The 14,240-nt window shown below is 45.4% G+C and overlaps 1 protein-coding gene across 5 annotated transcripts in view; it reads right to left on the reverse strand.

The window, feature by feature from the left end:
- The window catches only part of AHNAK (AHNAK nucleoprotein), a 140,263-nt gene that overhangs the window by 29,049 nt on the left and 96,974 nt on the right, over positions 1-14,240 (reverse strand). For all 5 annotated transcript variants that reach the window (XM_086938166.1, XM_086938165.1, XM_086938167.1 and 2 more), the window contains exons 3-4: positions 12,772-12,928; positions 11,662-11,849 (exon numbers count right to left, since the gene is read on the reverse strand). In XM_086938166.1, the coding sequence (XP_086794292.1) occupies positions 11,662-11,849; positions 12,772-12,928 (345 nt within the window). The remainder of the gene's footprint in view (positions 1-11,661; positions 11,850-12,771; positions 12,929-14,240) is intronic.

Below are 14,240 nucleotides of genomic sequence, written 5' to 3' on the forward strand. Positions count from 1 at the left end.
AGATTTTAGAAAGGACAAGAATATTAAGTAATTTTTTGTAGCTCTGCTCAGTTCACATTAAATGACACAGCCCTAAAGTGCCCTGAAACCACAGAAAAGTGAAGGTAAACACTAACCAAATAGCACGAAAATAAGAAAAGAACTAGCCTTACAGTGTGTTAAGCAGGACTGCTACAGAAAGAGCATGTGCCGCTCTGCCTTAAAGGTGCTGCCCCCAGGACATTATAAAGCAATTCGGGCATTTCCATTTAAAGCAGTGGTGGCAGCCGAGAGAACCCGAAAATGTGCCATACATTAAATGCTACTTCTGGGCACAGAGGGCTGAAGACCCAACACTTAAATTGTGCCAGTGTTTTCCAGTGCTCAACACCAGCACTTCTAGTCAGCACTGGCTCTAGTGGCAGTCCACCACATTGTGGCACTGTCTTTTAAATTTGGAGATGAGCTCAACACCGGTGTTTATTAAGCCAATATACAATGAAAATAAATAATACCATCCTCTCATGCCAGTATTATAGCTTTGTTTGGCCGGCAATAGACTGAATTGTCACACTTTTTGGAGTGCGATGGCTAGGTGTTATTTTAGTACTGCCATTGGCAGCGCTAGCAAGGCATGGGTGGTGCATGCTGCAGTGGCCTTCCGAGAAGGGCCCTGGCACTTCATATTTTTACAAATTAAGCACTGTGAAGACCTGACCATTAGCCTTCACCTTACCACTAAACAATAAATGCTTGGCAGAGCTACTCAATCATTCTTTTGGACAGTCAGGATTTTAAATGGGCCGGGTCCCTTCGGGTCTCAGACTCGTTAGTAATTAAAAATATACATTGAAATGGACACCTATCGGGACAAAGGATCACAGAAGGAAAATGCTGCTTACCCAGTGTGCATCTGTTCTTGGCATATAGAGCTGTAAAATCATATGCTTTAGCATAGATCGCCATCTGGTGTTGGGTCCGGATGTTTGCACTTCGTTTTTGTTCAAAGAAAAATTGTAGTTAGGCGGTAGGTGACTCCTCCTTTCGGTGATAGCGTGCATGGGCATCGACTCCATTCTTAGATTGTTTTGCCGTAAAGGGTGATGATGGAGTTAGTAAAGTAATAAAGGGAGATGTCCATGTAAATTGTATCTGAGTAACCTATTACTGCATCTGGAAAAGGTACCCGGGGAGGCGGGTGGGTGTTTGACTCTACAGCTCTATATGCCAAGAAAAGATGCCTACTGAGTAAGTAGCATTTTCCGTAAGTGCATATGAGCTGTAGATCATATGCTTTAGCATACACTACAGAGCCGTTATTTCTGAAGCAGTGGCTAACCTGTAGCTGTTGCAGTGTTTTGAAAATCGGGTTTGTAAAACTGCCTGGCCCATACTAGCTTGTTTTGCCAGCACATCCACACAATAATGTTTTGTGAATGTGTGTGGTGTAGACCATGTTGCAACTTAGCAAATGTCATCTATGGGTATGTTTCCTAAGAATGCCATAAAAGCCCCTAGTTTGCGTGTAGAGTGCGCTCTAGGGGGAATTGTTAATGTGCGTTTAGCTTTGAGGTAGCATATTTGAATGCACTTAACTATCCACCTTACACTGCCTGATTTTGATATTGGATTGCCTTTACGTGGTAGAGCAAAAGCTACAAAGAGTGGTTTGGTTTTCCTAAAAGGTTTTGTTCTTTCTATATAGTATAGTAATGCTCTCTTAACATCTAATGTGTGAAGGGAACATTCTGCCACTGAATCTGGCTGAGGGAAGAACACATACAAAGAAACAAGGGAACCTTACTCCCTGAGGAGCCAGTGTGAGTACTTTATATAAGAAACAGTGGTTCCGGTGGTGCAATAAATGTACGGTCATAAATTAGTACAAAACATAATAACAATTACAATTTGAGGGATTTGAGAGGGATGCAGGAGGGAAAAGCAAGGCTCATAACACCACATTTTTATATCATCATTGGCTTTGTATTATTTCAAAAAGAGATAAATCAAATGTATACATTGTACACACAGTGTTTGTGAAAAGTGCAAAGTGTCCCAAGTGTATAGGGAGAACCACTGAGGCAGTTGAGTGACACCAAGTGAATTATATACAAGGTTTCTGCAGGGGGTATATTACAAGAAAAACGAAAAAACGACCATGAAAGCAATAATTATAAACAAAAATGTTACAATGACTATCTTCAATCATAGACACTGTTTATATGGTTCATTTCCATAGGGCGTCGACGGCGTTTCGACCCGGAAGTGGATGATGGGTCTCGTCAGGACCAGGGGGATGTGGGACATCTGGGTGAAGCGAGCTCAATTGCTAGGTGGTGAGTGCCAACCATGCGTGAAATTAAGGGTAAAATACTTACAGTGAACCCAGCCGGGTGCACTGTGGTTAGTATTATCACGATTGAATGCAGTCTGCCCCGCTCGTTGGTCAGGTGCAGTGACTGTGCCCACACGGGGCTGAAGTATGTAGGAGCGAAACAGGCCGCTGATGATGTTCGGGCTCGAACAGTTGGATTCAGACAGACTGTCAGAAGCGATCGCGCTCCAATCCCCAGGCATTTTCCTAGTTCACTATAAACTATCCGCCAAGAATACGCATCATCAGCTGCCTGGTTCGCTCCTACATACTTCAGCCCCTTGTGGGCACAGTCTCTGTACCTGACCAACGAGCGGGGCAGACTGCATTCAATCATTATAATACGAACCACAGTGTTCACTGTAAGTTTTTTACCCTTAATTTCACGCATGGTGGCACTCACCACCTAGCAATTGAGCTCGCTTCACCCAGATGTCCCACATCCCCCTGGTCCTGACGAGACCCGCCATCCACTTCCGGGTCGAAACGCCGTCGACGCCCTATGGAAATGAACCATATAAACAGTGTCTATAATTGAAGATAGTCATTGTAACATTTTTGTTTATAATTATTGCTTTCATTTCGTTTTTTCCTTTTTCTTGTAATATACCCCCTGCAGAAACCTTGTATATAATTCACTTGTTGTCACTCAACTGCCTCCTTGGTTCTCACTATACACTTGGGACACTTTGCACTTTTCACAAACACTACGTGTACAATGTATACATTTGATTTATATCTTTTTGAAATAATACAAAGCCAATGATGATATAAGAATGTGGTGTTATGAGCCTTGCTTTTCCCTCCTGCATCCCTCTAAAATCCCTCAAATTGTCATTGTTATTATGTGTTGTACTAATTTATGACCGTACATTCATTACACCACTGGAACCACTGTTTCTTCTATAAAATGAGGGAAGAACACAGGCAGCTCAACAGATTAGTTGATATGAAAGGCAGAGATGACTTTAGGTAAGAATTTGGGGTTAGTTCTAAGAACCTCTTTGCTTTGATGTGTTTGCCAAAATTGTTCCTCTATGGTTAGTGACTGAAGCTCACTGACTATTCTTAGAGAAATGATGGCTATAAGGAAGGCTACTTTCTAGGTGATAAATTTTATTTGACATTTGTACAATGGCTCAAATGGTGGACCCATGATTCTTGTAAGGGCTATGTTGAGATTCCAGACTGGAGAAGGTGGAAGTCTGGGAGTAATGAGTCTTTTAAGTTCTTCCATAAAAACTTTAAAAGTGGGCACTCTAAAAAAAGACAAGTGCTGCCTATTTTTCAGCTATGCAGCTATTGCAGCGAGATGCAAGCGTATGGATGTGTACACTAAATTAGAACGTTGTAGGTGCGATATATGCCAAATTATTTCTAGTGTTGAAGCATCTAGTGAATCGATCTGATTGTTGTTACAATAAATGACAAACCTCTTCCACTTTGCTGCGTAGCATGCTCTTGTGGTAGGGCTTCTAGCCTCTTTGATAACATTCATACGGTCTGGCAGAAGATTAAGGTAGCCATACTCTAGGATTTCAGGTACCAAATGGCAAGGTTGAGCTGATTGGACCAAGATGTCTTATCTCTCCATAGTTCTGAGTAAGAAAGTTGGGGGAGAGGTGTGTTTGGTGGGGATCTTCTAGCTCCAACACAATTGTGAAGCAGGGTTGTTGGGCCCATGTGGGAGCAACTAGGATAAGCGTCAGGGAGTGCTGTTTGAGTTTCCGAACCATTAATGGAATGAGTGGGAGAGGTGGAAAAGTGTAAGCAAATATCCCGGACCAATTCATCCATAGTGGATTGCCTTTGGACAATGGGTGTGGATGCCTGGACGCGAAATCTGGGCATTTTGCATTTAGGTGGGTGGCGAACAGATCTATCTCTGGGAAGCCCCACATTTGGAAGAATGGGAGGAGAACAGGTGGGTGAAATTCTCATTTGTTTATCTGTCGTTGACGACTGAGCAGATCTGCAACTTGGTTGTCTACTCCTGGAGGATGTCATGCTAGGAGATATATTTTTTGAGGTATGACCCATCTTCATATGATCTGTGCTAGCTGTGAGAGCTGGAGAGAGTGTGTCCCCCCTTGCTTTTGTATGTAGTACATCGCTGTCATGTTGACTGTGTGAACCAAGACAGCTTTGCCCACTAGATGAAGTTGAAAAGCTTTCAATACTAGAAAAATTGCTAGCAGTTTGAGATGGTTTATGTGGAGTTGTTTTTGTTGCAGAGTTCACATGCCCTGAATGGTATGTTTTCCCAGATGTGCTCCCCAACCAGTGAGGGATGCGTCTACTGTTAGTACTACCTGTGGAACGGGATCGAGAAATGGCCGCCCCTTGGAAAGGTTTTGTATGTTCCACCACTGCAGAGAGCAATGAGTACAACCATCTATCAACACCAGATCTGATAACTGACCTTGAGCCTGGTTCCCCTGATGCGCTAAGCATTCCTGTAGGGAACACATTTGAAGTATTGCATAAGGAACGATTAAAATGCAAGAAGCCATCATTCCGATCAATTGCATGAACACTCGGGCTAGAGATGAGTGTTGAGGCTGAAACTGTGATATTAGAGCTTGCATGTTGCGAATCCTGACTGGGTTGGGGTACGCTAGGGCTTTGCGAGTGTCTTTTGTGGCTCCTAGATAAATTTGTGTGTTGGATGGTTGGAGGTGAGACTTGGTGAGGTTTACAGTGAACCCAAGCTGTGAAGCAGTTGAACTTTCCTTTAAATGTGATGTAGGCAGCTTTGTTGTGATCTGGCTTTTATCAGCCAGTTGTCTAGGTAAGGGAAGACATGAACGTGATGTCTTCTTAAGATGAGCTGAGACTACTGCCAGGCACTTGGTGAAAACTCTGGGTGCTGTAGTTACTCCGAATGGGAGAACTTTGAACTGGTAATGTTGTCCATCCACCACAAACCTGAGATATTTTCTGTGAGCAGGGTGAATGTGAATATGGAAACAGGCATCCTTTAAGTCTAGAGTGGATAGAAAGTTGCCTTGCTGAAGTAGTGGGAGCACCTGCTCGAGTGTGACCATGTGGAAGTGGTCCAACTGTATGTACAGATTCAGGTATTTGAGGTATAGTATAGGCCGTAGAGAGACCTTTTGGGAATTAAGAAAAACTGGGAGTATACCCTCTTGCTTTAAGAGGGTGAGATTGTATGTGCTCTTGGAAGAATATTTAGGGGAGTGCTTGTAAGCTCCAGGAAGTAACCATTTTGGATAATTTGTAGCACCCACTTGTCTGAGGTGAATTCCAGACAGGTAGGAATTGGGAGAGACGTCCCCCGACAGGAGTGGAATGATCAGGGGGTAGCAGAGGGAAGTCACTGTTTGTTTGCGGAGAAGTGCGTGTGGAATTACATCTACCTCTTCACCTACCGTTGTTTCCTCTAAAACCTCCTCTAGAATAACCTCTGGACGAGGGGGATTGGTTGTTGCCCTTGTAAGAGGAGGAAGCATTCTCAGTAGACCCAGTTTTTGAGCCACCCCTGTAGGATGAGCGGTGAAAATAACATCTACTGGTAGGTAACTGTAAAACCCCCATGGACTTTGAGACTTCAGTGTCTTTTTTTATCTTTTCCAGCAAGGTATCAACAGCTGGGCCGAAAAGATGCTCTTTGTCAAAGGGTTGGTTAAGCATGGATTTTTGCACCTCTGGCTTAACAACATCGCTGCTGTGCATTTTCCCCTCCTGTGCTGATTTATGTTGAACTCCATTGTTCATGACGAGCTCAGCTCATCATCAGCACAGCTCCAATGTGCCTCAAGACGAGCTGAGCTCGTCATGAGCATGGAAGGGGTTAAATCCAGAGATTCTGAGCCAAGCGTGTCTGCGTAATAGTGTACTGGTGTTAACTGCATGAGATGCTGTGTCTGCTGCGTCTAGTGCACATTTAATGGAGGTGTTGGTAATGAGTTTACCTTCCTGAATAAGGTCATTAGCCTTAGATTTATATTGGTCAGTCACGTGTTGCATGAGTTTTTCTAGCTCATTGTAATGAGCCCCGCCATAAAGAGCTAGCAGTGCTTGGGTGAAGGCAATGCGCTAGTTGTTTGCTGCCTGTGAAGCTACTCTTTTGCCTGAGGCATCAATAAGCTTTGACTCCTTGTCAGAAGGAGAGGCCTCACCTGTGGCTTGCAAGAGAGTCTAAGGGCAGCTGACCTTTAATATAAATAGGATCGGTATTGAATTGAATTGAATTGAAAGGAGATTTATAATGCGCAAAAACAATAACCCGCAGGTATCAAGGCGCCTAGCAAAAAGATCAGAGAGTGATCCGGAAAAAGCATGAAACCCTACACATATGCTTGCTGAAAGAGATGGGTTTTTAAAGCAGTGCTGAAGTTCTGTAAGGACGGGAGAGATCTCAGATCCAAAGGAAGTTCATTCCACCACTTAGGAGCAAGAGTGGAGAAGGCTCTGCCACCCCATTTGGCTCTTCGTACACGGGGGGCTGCCAGACGCAGTTTCCCAGAGGAACGCAGGTTCCTTCGGGGGACATAGAGGGAGATGATGGATCCTATTCCAGTGTTGCTCTTTTTGGCAATGGCTATGTAGGTCATACATAGAACTTTAAACCGGATACGGTGTTCTACCGGCAACCAGTGCAGCGTTTTCCTGGCTGCAGTGGCTGAGGAGCGTCTGGGAATATCCAGGACAAATCTAGCTATGGCGTTTTGGACTACCTGTAAGCGCTGCAGCTGTCCTTTGTTAAGTCCAGCATACAGCGCATTACAGTAGTCCAGGCGCGAGCCGATGAGAGCAACGGCTATTTGTTTTCTTGCCTGGAAGGAGAGATATTTCCTGATCCTACGTAGGGTGTGAATCAGGCCCCAACAGGTGGAAACAGTTCTGCTCACCTGGATCGGTAGGAGCTGATTTGTATTTTTTATTCTTGCCCTTACAGGCAGGCCCGGACTGGCCGTTGCGGGCACCGGGCAATCCCCCGATGCGCCACAAGGGTGGGGGCCGGTTTTGGGCCCCTGGGGGCCGTTTTTGTTACAGGGCCGTTTTTGCAGCCTTGCTGCAAAAACGTCCCTGTAACAAAATCGTCCAAAAACCGGCCCTGGCAAAGAGCGCGGTTTCACCCCCACCCCCCTGGGGGTTTGGGTGGGCGGCCGAGCACTTTGCCAGGGCCGGTTTTGGTACCCAGTCCGGCCCTGCTTACAGGATCCTTAAAGACCTTGTCTGTGTGTTTTAACCTGCCTTTCAGCATTGGCAAGATATGAGAAGTTCTTTGTGAGGAAGAAAGTGTCTCAAAGAGGAAATCCTCTTCTAAAGGCTCTTTATGAAGTTCTACCCCATGATAAAAGGAGCTCGAGATAGCCAATGTTGTCATCAGGTGGGGAAGGTCTGGAGGGATACAAATCAGGGTCATTATCTGTATGGTAATCTTCCCAAGCGTCAGTGTGCCGATTCTCATCCCCATCCCCTTCATCCTGTGGGTCAGGTGTATTAGGCCTTGTTGGTGTATTTAAGGGAGTAATAATCAAGTTAGGATTAGGAGCAGGAGAAGGATGTGGAATATAAGGAGGATGGGTTAGTGCCCACATTCTTCTTCTTAAGATGGATATGATAGTCCTCTGGAAAGTCAGCTTTCTGTTTTTTTGGAATGGTTGCCTGAATAGGTCCTGTTTTAGTGTTTATAACCAGCTTTTTCTGTTTTGGGTCGAAAGTTGGCTCATTAGATGGAGTCTCTTTAGGGAGAGTGTCTTTCTCTTTCCGTGGAGATTTTGGCACTGAAGGTTTCATCTGAGCCTTTGGGTGTCTATGGTTTTGGCTCTGAGTGTTTGAGCTTGGAGGGTTTCAGCTCCGAGTCTTTGTCCTTGGAAAGTTTTGGCTAAGATTCGTTGGACTGGAGGGTTTCGGCTCAATGCCTTTCGCCATCAAAGGTGGAATCTTCGGTCCCAAAGGAATGACTGATAGATGCTTGGTCTTATGTTTTGTTGTCGAAGGTGTTGGTTTGGTATCAGAGCGGGCTGGCTCGAGACAGAGCCAGTAGGCTTCTCTTTTTGGTTCGGAGCCGGGCCAGAGGGCGGGGCATCGGAAACGCTTTGTTTGTGCAGACCTGAACCCGAGGGTGAAGGAGGGACTGGAGCATGTGTCTTATGTGAAATGGGCACAGGGGGTTTACTCACAGTATGCTGACTTGCAAGTGATATCTTCCTCTTCTTTCAAGTCAGAGTCGGCCTCAGACACAGAGATCTGCTCTTCTTCTCTGGCTCTTGTTCTGGATGTTAGATACCGGAATCTTCTCCGAAGATGCCCGGAATTGAGTCGCTCTGATGCTGCATTTCGTGGCGCCGAGCCAGACGATCACAAAGTATCTTTTTCATTCTGAATGATCGACTCGTGTCACAGTCCTTCTCATCGTGTTCCAGGGACAAGCAGAGCTTGCAAATTTCGTGCAAGTCGGTGGGTGGAAATTTCCCATGACACCAGGGACACACCTTGAATGGAGTCCGTTCCATCGACTGCTAGAGCGGTCGGCAGGGGTAGGCCCAACGGCCAGCCTCCGGTATTCTGATGGAAAGTTTTTCAAAGTGAAACAAAGAGCGTCGAATGAGAAAACGTGATCGATAACAATAGCGTCAAGGGTAGTGGATTGCACTTAGAAGGGGTCAGAAAATGGTACCGAACCGGAGTGCAGCAATACGCATCTGAAACCCGTGATGGAAAAAACAATCTATGCATGGAGTCGATGCCCATGCGCACTATCAATGATAGGAGGAGTCACCTACCTCGTGACTACAAGACTTCTTCGAACAAAAACAAAGTGCAAACATCCGGACCCAACACCATATGGCGATCTATGCTAAAGCATGTGATCTACCGCTCATATGCCTTGAACATATAGTTTGTGGTTCTGCCACTACCTTAACTATGCAGGCCAAGACCCTTTAGAGACACCTCAAACTTTTTGCACCCAACATGAAGGCCTGCAGCCAGTAACAAAGGACATCATTTAGGGGGGGGGGTCGCAGCTGCCTGGCTTGCCCCTTGCTACCCCAGGCACTGGTTTTGCGACCCATGGCCTCAAAGGTGGCAAAATCAGTGCCTGGTACACAGGGGCAGCTTTTCCTAATAAACGTTGATTGGATATCCACTTGGCTGGTTTTCTGTCATTTTTTTTATTATAAAAAAAATGATTAATATTATTCATTATTAGTGTAATAAACAATGGAGTACATTCGCTGGAATATGACCCTATTGGGAAGCTAGCGTTAGCAAAAAATGCTATTAAATACATGTGGCATGCATGCTTGTGGGTGAGAGTATGTTTGTGTGTGCAAGAGTATGTGAATATGTTAGTATGTGTAAGCATGTGCCTGTGAGTCAAAATAAAGGTCAAATGGTGTGCAATGTCACTTCTGCTACCCCAGGCATTTTGTGAATTGCCGTCCATGGTAGTCACATCCATAGAAGTCACTCACATTCAAATTTGAAAAGCTACCTAGAATTCAAACAACACTGCTCACACAGAACAGTGTTGGCATCTGTGCTTACCAATCCTCGTGGGGTGGGAGCCAAAGTACAGACAGGAATATTTTGCTAGGACATTACAAATATGAGGCAGGTTTCAAACACACATACTGCATAGCGCAGCATGAACCTGGGATTAGCTACCAATGCCAATAAATGTCTTGTGAACATTGCCGTCCATCCTCCCTCTGCAACGGTTTTCATTTCTCTAAATGGGCAACAGAGAAAAAAGTAGCACCCATTTCGGGGTATTTTAAAGTCTGACTGCATGATAGACGTAGATGGCAGGAAACCCGAAGGCATCTAAGGCCTGATATAAAGCTTGTCACCAGTGGCGTAGGTATGAATAGTGCAGCAGGTGCAGTGACACAGGGGGAGGTTTGCCACCTGACCAGTTTCCCACCTGCACCACCAGTATTTTGGTGTCCCACCGGTACAAAAATAAGCAAAATCACCTAAAGCCGGTATTTTTAGCCTTTATCTGTACATACAGCAAATATACATAGTAGGCACTTTTAAACGTGTTTCTAGCGCTGTGTTTATGAGCCATGACTAATAACTAAAGTAAACAAAGACAGAACAGTCATGTTAAAAATGAATACATATGGTTTAGTTTTTATTCTTCTTTAATATCACGTCCAGGCCTTTGCAGACTCTTAAAAGAACAATAATGGACTAGGGGCTAGATGTAGGAAATTGTAAATTACCGATTCGAAAATACCGAATTTTACTGAGTAGGTGTTTTCGAATCGGTATTTACAATGTTGATAAAAAAAAAAAATCGGTAAAAATTACCGAATCGTTAGGATTCGGTAATTACCGAATCGGTATTTACCGATTCGGTAATTGCCATTCATTCCTATGGGCCTGGAGGCCCATAGGAATGAATGTCAATTACCGATTCGGTAAAATAGGGAAAGAGTCAAGGGTGGCAGGGTGTCACTTTGACACCTGTTGCACCCCTGATTGGTGCTGGTGTGCACATGTGGCATACATACATGCCCTAAGGTCATGTGTGTCTGCCACATGGTACTGGTGTAAATGCACACATTTGCTTTTACAGAGGTATTCCTTATTTACCACCAACTAATAGTTGGTGGTAAATAACGAATCCTTAAGGCACAGAAGCACTCTTCAGAGTGCTTCCTACATGTCAGTCGGTAAATACCGAATCGGTAAATACTGATTCGGTATTTACCGAATCGGTAAATGTGCCACCTACATAGGAAAAGCCTATTACCGGTCGGTAACGGCTGATTTCGGCCGTTACAGACCGGTAATAGCCTTCCTATATCTGGCCCTAGATTTTTCTCTTGGAAAGGAGGCAACCCTACACAGTAGTGCGGAGTCTTCCGGGCCCGGTGCCCTGTGAAAGTATGCCACCAACTAACCTGGGAAAGGGCGGGGTAATTGGTGGTGGATGGGATTTTAACTAACTGAATCAAGGCCTGTGACGTTCTTGCTAGGCCACTTCTTGTGGCGTTAGTGGTAAGAGACAGTGCTCACAGCATTAAAACTTTTTACCATAAATTAGAAGAAAGGACGGCTGTCTCGGGGCAAGCCCTGCGCTTTCTTCAAAACAAAAAGCCACAGTGGCATAACGAAACTTGAGGGGGCCTCCCTGCAAAGGACATAGAGCACCCCTCCCCCAACGCTCCAGACGCAGCCATGATCTCTCACATCATGGGCCCTCCGCCCCTGCACAATTCTGAAGGGAGCCCCTTGAAGCTCGGAGACCCCCCCACCACCACAGGGCTTCATGTTACGCTACTGAAAACGCATGTATCCAGGGTCTTAGGTGTGCGACTCACCAGCACAACGTCAGGGCTCTTCAGGTTGAACGCCTCTGGAGACCAAGTCATTCCAGGAAGAGGGGATCGGTCCCCCTTTCTCTGTAGTTTCAGGCCCACGGTGTGGTGACCCATACTCGCTAGCAGATGCTTAACCTCGTCCGATGACATCTGATCAAAGTAAACAGTGGCACCCACAATCTGATCACCTGCAAAAAATAGGTTCATGAGCTGAGTGCAGAGGATAAACAAAACAAGAGACACGGTAGAGTGTCCTAGCACACATGCAAGGTAACTAGGGCATCACTTCCAAGCACATTCCGGGGAGGAGCAGAAACCACTAATAAACATGGGAAGACATGGAAAGATGGCAAATCAAAGCAAGCACTGGGGGAGAACAGCAGCATCCTAGCGGCCCCACTTTGTCACCATGAGGGTCTGGAGTTAAGGCATGGTCTGATAGTAGGCTCCCGGCCAGCTCTCACAGCCTGGGACCGAGTGCTTTAGTAGTGTCTCGGATCATGTCCCCAGAGTGAAGTTACAGTATGATATTGTTAAAGTGTGGGATCAGTTTCCTGGAGTGATGTTGCAGTCTGAGGTAAGAATCCTCAAGTGATGTCACCAACTGATGTTAGGTTGCAGGATTGGTGTGCCAATTTGGCACAATGTCCAGCCATGGGCAATGGGCACAAGAATAGCCCTGGGGCACCCCTCTATGATAAAGTTGATAGCACTGTACATTTTGAATCCTACTCGTTGCAGCTATGTGTCCCACGTGTATTGGTGAGAGCTTCTACAGCAGGGGTCTCCAAACCGGTCCTGGAGGGCCGGATCCATGCCAGATTTTTTAAATAACTACATGTATCTCAATGGGGATATCCAAAAAAGCTGGCATGGACCGGTTTGGAGACCCCTGTTCTACAGGCAGTAGCTCAGGGCAGACCTTATTGGTGTCATGCTTCATCATCGGGTTTCATCCTGGTCCTAATAAACCAGAATTGGCTCCACCATTTTATAGATGTGCACAGAGGCACAAAGTGGGAGACATTTGTATGGCATAAAATGTGGACAATATACATAAGCGATCGTAGAACATACACACACACACAAACACACACACACGCTACTCACCTTCTTTGACCACCCCGGTGTGACCTGCAGGAGAGTCCTCTACCAGCTGCTTGACAAAGACACCTTCTTCATTCTCTTCTAGGGTGATGCCCATGGAGCCGCTGCCCTGCCAGTTGGGCAGCAAGATCTCCCGCGTCTCTTCTTCGTCTTTCTCCATCTAAAGATCGACAAAGTCAGTCAACATGGGAGAACTACTATATGAAAAGCAGTAATGTGAATACAAAAACACCACTGCAGAGTGCTCTGGGAGAGAACATTTTGACTGGACGCTGCAGAGCTCTCAGCTGCCTTGTGGCTAGGTTTGTGTCATACAAAAGTCACATATTTGCAATCATTCACAATGCTAGGTTTAATTTGGAAAACGACAATATATAGTAAAGAACACTGACCCACTCGGGAAAATTCATAAAAGTCGATAAAACAAATATAAAAGCTATGTGGGAATTTCAATAAGAAGACTGAGCTGCACATTCCAATACAGGTTTAGACCTTAGAAAAGGAAACGCAAGGAGAGGTGACAGATCATTTGAAATAGATTTGGTGATTTCCTGATGCAGGAAAAATTAGCAAATGGTAATATCCATTCTTAGTGCCATACTACAGCAAAGAGACTTGCACCTTAGCTGAGGGCTGAACACAGTCCAAGGTTTCCTGTACCACAGAGGAAAGGTGCGGAAAACTAGTCAACTGCTATGAAAGGATTGCTTACATGTAAGAGGTGTTTTGCAGCTTGAAGACTTTCGGGATTCAAATGATGTGCACTATTCGGCCATTCAGTACTTGGGACCAGAATGGTCTTCATTTTTTTGTCTTTCGCCCCATTTCTTTTTTTTTTAAGTGGGGATTGTCAATATATACTCTCACAAAAAAGCATCCTGTACGCCTTTGCTCATACAAGAGCATGGAGTGTTCAGCATGCTTCAGAAGTCCCTCACATGTCACCCCCAAGGGGTGCCCCTCACACACCCTATTGGTGTCATGCTTCATCATTGGGTCTCATCCTGGTCCCTATAAACCAGGAAGGGCGCGACCATATTACAAGTAGCACTTTTGATATTTTCACTGACGGGTATAATTGTAGTGAGATCAAAATACCTAGAAGGTACCCACGTTTCCATTTAATGTTGGGTCCCTCTGGTATGGTTAACCCGTTAACCGCGGCGGTAATTCCGCCGCGGTGCGGGCGTTTCCGTGCGCAGGTGGGGCCGCGTTGGCCATTGGCCGACGGCAGCACTGGGGAGGTAGTGCTGCCGTCGGCCAATGGCCGACGGCAGCAAGGAAAGGGTTAAAAACTAGGCGATATGGGTGTCTATAGAGGATATAATGTCCTCACACACGGATTTGCATCAACATGTTTCAGCCCAGTTTTAGTGGCCACTAGGGCTCCGGGACTTTTGCGAGGACTTAATTGTTAGTACTCCTCAGTCCGTACTTGTCTGTGTCTAGTTCCCTACGTCCTGCAAACCAGG

This window comes from Lissotriton vulgaris, chromosome 9 (assembly GCF_964263255.1).
Source record: "Lissotriton vulgaris chromosome 9, aLisVul1.2, whole genome shotgun sequence".
NCBI lineage: Eukaryota > Metazoa > Chordata > Amphibia > Caudata > Salamandridae > Lissotriton > Lissotriton vulgaris.